The 6,537-nt window shown below is 35.1% G+C and overlaps 1 protein-coding gene across 2 annotated transcripts in view; it reads left to right on the plus strand.

Moving 5' to 3' along the window:
• SLC38A4 (solute carrier family 38 member 4) overlaps positions 1-4,094 on the plus strand; it is a 66,014-nt gene extending 61,920 nt beyond the window's left edge. For both annotated transcript variants that reach the window (XM_079938380.1, XM_079938381.1), the window contains 3 exons: positions 1,108-1,252; positions 2,123-2,220; positions 3,722-4,094. In XM_079938380.1, coding sequence (XP_079794506.1) covers positions 1,108-1,252; positions 2,123-2,220; positions 3,722-3,823 — 345 coding nt within the window. In that variant the 3' untranslated portion in view covers positions 3,824-4,094. The remainder of the gene's footprint in view (positions 1-1,107; positions 1,253-2,122; positions 2,221-3,721) is intronic.
• The last annotated feature ends 2,443 nt before the right edge of the window (positions 4,095-6,537 follow it).

The raw sequence follows: 6,537 nt of genomic DNA on the forward strand, positions 1-6,537 counted from the left end.
CATCAGGGTAACTTGAGCAGGTGCTACAACTGGAGCCTCTCTTGACCCTTCCCCTACTTATTTCAGCTGCTGAAATAGGGCTGAAATCTATCAAGGATCTCAAAGGGAGGAAAAAGTTTTGCTCTGTTCAATTTAAGTCAACATTTATTGAGTGTCTCCTGCACTGCAAGACACTAAGATAGAAATGAGGAATGTTAAGATTATTAGGTCTTGTTCTTTTCCTTTTGTGCATTTATAATCTATACTTGTGGGGAGGTGAAAGGAGTGAACGCAAAATATATCATATTTTTTAAAATATCAGGTGGCAAAAATGGTAAATCAAATGTAAAATTAAGAAACACCAGGTTTGTAAAAATTCTGTTCACAATCACATGCAAATAAATTCAGTGCTTGGCCTTCATACTTAATCCAGGCTGATGAGACATGATTAGAAATCAACAAGGGTTTTATTGTGTCTCTGAGTTATATATCTTATCTGTTCTTTTATCTCTTTCTGACTGAGATTATTTTCAAGAAAATAATTCTGAAAGCAGAGAAAGGGAGCACAAGATAGATCACCAAGGAAAATGACACTTTCCCAAACATCAAAAATCAGCGTCAAACTTACACAACAATATGAATGTACTTAATACCACTGGACTGTACATTTAAAAGTGACTAAGATGGTACATTTTATGTTATTTTTACTTTACTGAAATTTTTAAAATTTGAAAAAAGATCAGCATCAAGATCTTTTCTGGCAGAAAAAGGAAAAACAAAGAAAATGCTTTAGAGGGGTGAGAATATTTGAAATAGTAGATAAAGTTAAAAACAAAGTAGTGACAGGGGATAGAAATAAATTAGGAGTTTGGGATTAAAATGTACACATTACTGTATATAAAATAAGTAACCAACAAGGACCTATTATATAGCACATGGAACCATACTCAGTATCTTGTAATAACCTATAATGGAAAAGAATCTGAAAGAGAAAACAATATATATATATATGTATAACTGAATCACTTTGCTATGCTCTTGAAACTAACACAACATTATAAATTAACTATACTTCAATTAAAAACAAAAACAAAGCAGTGACCTTGCCTTTGCACTTTCTTGCTGTAGATTCGTACATCAGTGATCACACTGTTATTTCCCAAAAGACCCTTCAGCTGGATAAGACATTTCCTGATTGCAGCCATACTTATTGCACTTAATAATGTTTTGGTCATCCTGGTGCCAACTATAAAATACATCTTTGGATTCATAGGTAAGTTTCAGAAAGGTTTTTATCTAATCAACTCAAGCTGTCCATAAATGGAGGGAGCCAGTGAAGGGAGGTCAAGCATCCCAGTCCATCTCAGGCTCACAGAATTCCTGGTAGTCCAGCTGGTCACCGTCCCTCCCTCCCAGGAAACACTGGACGTTATTCATGGGATCAGAAAATGTTAGTGCTAAAACCTACTTTATAGATCATCTAGCCTAGCTGCCTTTTCTGACAGACAAGGCAACTGAGCCCCATACAAGTCAAGTCATATACCTTGGAGTGAACCCAGGATTTGGACCTAGGTCTTAACTCTGCATCAAAAAGAGGAAGGAAGATAGATTTTACCTACAGGATGCCCTCTTAGGTCTGTGAGTATCAGCTGAGCCTTAAAGGATGTCTTTGGAGGAAGAGGAGGTTGACTTTGTAAAGCGTATTATTTCCCTTAACTGGGTGGCCTTGTAATATATTTGATTTTCCATTCTGCTGATTTGAGGGTTTACTCACATTTTAAATACAATATAAAACTTTAAAAACTCAGGTGTAGGCAACTTGAAAAGTTAGAAGTGGATCAGAAGGGTGTGTAATGAGTTCAGCCTTCTTAGTATGTGTTTATACTACTAATTTCCTATAAATTTGTAACATTCAGCCTTTTTGTTGTTTATTATATGTGATGTATACTTACTAGCCAGCTATGATGTTAGGTGCATTTAAACTTTATTTATAAACATACCTTCTTTGAATAAGCGTCCATGAGCTTATAGAGCTTTTCGTGCTTTGATTAGGGTCGCTTTAGATTTGGTTTCTTTCAAGTGTATGCCCTTGGGTCTCTGCCCTGCTGAGTAAGACTTTGACCTGTCCGGTGTCTCTCCTCAGGGGCTTCTTCTGCCACTATGCTGATTTTCATTCTTCCAGCAGTTTTTTATCTTAAACTTGTCAAGAAAGAACCTCTTAGGTCACCCCAAAAGGTCGGGGTAAGTAAGGTTTGCAATCTCTCCCATTATAACTTGCTCTTTGACTACATAGAGTAAACCAGGAAATGCATGCACACAGTTCCAAAAAATGAATTGATGCACAAGAACCAAAATCAAAGATGGGCTGGAACTCTCTGGTGGAGAGAAAGGGGGCATGGATTTCTGTCACTCAGATGATTCCAGGACTTCTTCTCTTCAAATATTAAATGTCTTGTGCTGAGTCCTTCCTACCTGTCAAATGCTAATGGAGTTTGCCCACAGGTTTCCATATATTCCAGTTTCCACCACCAAGCTATTGCTGCATTATCCACCGGAAATTATGCAGAAAGGAATTAGGCTCCCTAGCAGTGTGACAAAAAAATTTAAACATTTTGGTCATATTCGTTAGGTTTGTAAGGCCAAAAAAAAAAAAAAAAAATGTTGCTTTTGTTTTCCCCTCCTCGGTATCTTGTTGTTCCCTGGTGTGGACTAAGAAACAGAACCATTCGTTTTCCAGTTAATCTCTTACAGTATAATTTACAGTCTTATTAACCTGGGGAGTATATATTTCTTTCCCATGATAGTACTGCAAAAATATGTACTAGAAATAATTGTTTTTCCAATATTAAATATTATCAATGACTGCTTGATAAAGTCTTATATTAAGGCTTGAGTCTGACTGACTGACCCTGAGTTTTGCCTGGGAATCATTCTCCTCTCTAGGTGGTTCAGGGACTTTGGTATCAAAAGCTCCCCCCATCATCTTGCCCCATAATTTCCACTCAATGTAGTCCATTCTGCTTGGACTTTATAGCAGTGTGACCTTGGCAAATTACTTGTCTTTTTATTTTCAGTTTGACCAGATATAAAAGCGAGTAAAATTACTAGATCCTTTCTAGTGAAATAAAAACTTTAGCTGCTCTTTCCTCATATGCAGAATTAGGAGATTGGTCTGTGTGGTAATATATAAGGCTCCTTCTAGTGTTAAAATTATGAAATATTTGTATGTAATTATATGTACATGTATATATATGTGTATATATGTAATTACATACACACGCATACACTTTGAAGTTTTTTTCAAGGAATATGAAACATGCATTATAGTAGGCTTTTGTTTTTGTTTGCTTTAAAAAATTTAATCATATCATACTTACTACTCTTTTATAACCTGACCCTTTTCACCTAAAAGATTGTGAGCGCTCCCTAGGTCATTAAATCTTTTTCTATTGCTTGATTTGTAATGATTACAGGGTATTCCATCATTCTGATGTACCAAATCAATTAACCATTTTTCTATTTTGAACATTTGGGTTAAATCTCACTACTACTGTATTCACCCTCTTTCCCCAGCTAGGGTTCTAAATTGATTGAACTGCTAGGCATGGACATCTAAGCTATAAGGATAATACAATTCAATATGCAAATCAGATGGCTGCCTTAAGTAAGCAACTTATAAAAGCAAACTGTACTAAGGAAGTATAGTTTCTGTGTTCCCTGACAAGTTCTCTCTGACTTACAGGCTTTAATTTTCCTTGTGGTTGGAATCATCTTTATGATTGGAAGCATGGCACTCATTATAATTGACTGGATTTACAATCCCCCAAATTCCAAGCATCACTAACCCAAGGAAAAATACTGTATTTTCCTGTTGGAGGTAGTTGCAAACCCAAAGACTTTTGAGTTATCTCGATTGGAATGTTATTCACAGGAAATAACAGGAAGATTCCAAAGATGTTTACCAGCAATATCACCAGGCACCTGCAGAAGAGGAAATCATCATTTTCATCACAAACGGCTGTTTATGTGTTTAAAATCTGTGGTGCACACTTCTACCCAGGTTTTACTAGAGCAGTGTGAGATGATGTATTTTTGCTTCTGCACAAGCAGAATAAGGGTAGCTGCATGATAATACCTTCTTCCCTCTCCTCCCACCTTCTCCCCCCACAAAAGTACCAAATTCCTGTATTCTCAGAACATCAAACAAAAATGCCCTGGTGGCAAAGCTATTACTATTTAACGCCTTCCCTCAATCTTGCACCAAATACTCTGGGTGTATTTAATAACAGAGGCAAAAGGCATGTTTTATGAACTGTCTCTGTACGGTACATGAGACACCAGGCTAGAACATCTTATGGTCAACGCTAAAGGAATATTTTGCCCATGCTGTTTGTGACATTGAATTAGTGACTTCTTCATTCAGTAGATCTTTTGTAAATGTTAAAACATCTTACGAAACATAGAGAGGGGCTTTATTTAAATTATAGAACAACAGCAAAACAATGCTTATATCTAAACTGCGTGTTCTGGAAGCATTTATCAATGGTATTCCCAATTCTCTTGTCATAGTTTTGTCACTGAACAATGCCCTCCCTCTCGTCTTCCATTCTCATTCAGAATTTTTAGAAGACCACGATTCATGTGGAGCTACACTACCCAGTATTGTTTGATACATTTTTATTTGATAAACATTCAGTGCAGGAAACTGTGATTGCTATATGTTTATGTATATAATCTTATTCTGTAGTCATCAGAATTTTAATGTATGGTACATTTGATTTTTATTTTTTACATGTGTAGTTTTCTCTCTTCACAGTCAAACATTTATATTATTGGGGATGAGAGTAGGGAATTAATTTGATGGGCTCAAAGATCCATGTGTACGTATCTGTTTATTGGGGATATATTAAATTTGAAATCTGAGTTATATAGTTCAGTAATGCTCTTCTTCAATGTTTACAATATTATCGTAATCATCTAGAAGAAAGTAAGTTCCCTATTTGCAAATAATTATCAATACTAAGGTTGTTCTTTTTTTTTTCTTTTTTTTGTGCGGTACACGGGCCTCTCACTGTTGTGGCCGCTCCCGTTGCGGAGCACAGGCTCCGGACGCGCAGGCTCAACGGCCATGGCTCACGGGCCTAGCCGCTCCGCGGCATGTGGGATCTTCCCGGACCGGGGCACGAACCCGTGTCCCCTGCATCGGCAGGCGGACTCTCAACCACTGCACCACCAGGGAAGCCCTAAGGTTGTTCTTTTAATTTAGCAGGTCTAAAATAGGATTTCATTCAGTTTAGCTTGCACAGGTATTTGCTGACATTCATTTGCTATTTAATACAATATTGAGCCATTTTCTATAAAAATAAAAATGCTAACACTACAAAGAGATGCAAATGATTATTCTTGCTCACTTCTACAACATAGTTTCATGAAATGGATTTAAAATTAAGTATTCATTGCCTAGAATTTCTGGAGTTTGCTCCTTTTTTTTTTCTCAATCAGTATCAAGCACATTTATTGTATATTTTAGTACAGCCAAGTATGAAATATAGGTATATATAAGTATGATAAAATGAAATCATATTTCAATAGTTTTTGCTGGAATGTGCCTTAAGTAAATATATATTTGTTTTCTGTATTATTTTCTAGAGTCATAATACTGTAAAATGGTGCACTTTGTTAAGGAAATTGAGCATTACTAGAAACTATCATAACTTCTGACATACTATTATTGAAAAAATTTGCCAAATAGCATTTTTAAGATATATTTCTATTTTCATTCATCTAAAGAGTGTATCAAAATAGAAAGTGAAAAAAGGTACCTTCTGAGTGTTAAAAAAAATGTTTGGTCTGAATGTATTTAAATGTAAATAACAAAGATTGATCCAAAAAATTGAAAAACTGTAAAATCTGTATATATTTTGAATGCTTTACATTTGAAATGACGGACTTGAAAATATCAACATGTTTAATTATATAAATATTCAAGAGCAATACTACAGTGCCAAATAATAAAGCACCATTTTTTTCTCACGGCCTTTTTCAGGATCATAGATCTCATAGACTGCAGGGCAGACATACATATGGCATCTTGTACTGGTTAATTTAGCCCCATTTAAAAACAGATGAAAACTTTATTTTCTTATTTCATTTATAAGATGGTTCAATGTATTGGGAGGCTTTTTTATTACAGAAAGTGTATATTGGTATATAATAAATGAACTTTTCAAATGACTATGATGTAATTTTCTTTCTATTGTTGAAGGCTGTGAATTATTTATACATGAAAAAACATTTTTAATCTGAATATTGTCTCTTTTATTTTGGTATATGTTCCATTTTTATTGCTCCTCTTGACATATAACTAACATTTATAGCTTTCAAAAATATAGTTGCCATCTTATTTTGGCAAAATACACAGCTAATTCTAAATCGTTCTTATTTTATATCATCCTAGAATGAGTGTGGAAGAAATGACTCTTTATGGTGAATTAGGGAGAATTCATTTGGGATGGAAAAAGAGGGACTAGAAGAAAGATGAAAATAGTAAAATAAAGA

Source organism: Stenella coeruleoalba (genome assembly GCF_951394435.1).
Source record: "Stenella coeruleoalba genome assembly, chromosome: 11".
NCBI classification, from domain to species: Eukaryota; Metazoa; Chordata; class Mammalia; order Artiodactyla; family Delphinidae; genus Stenella; species Stenella coeruleoalba.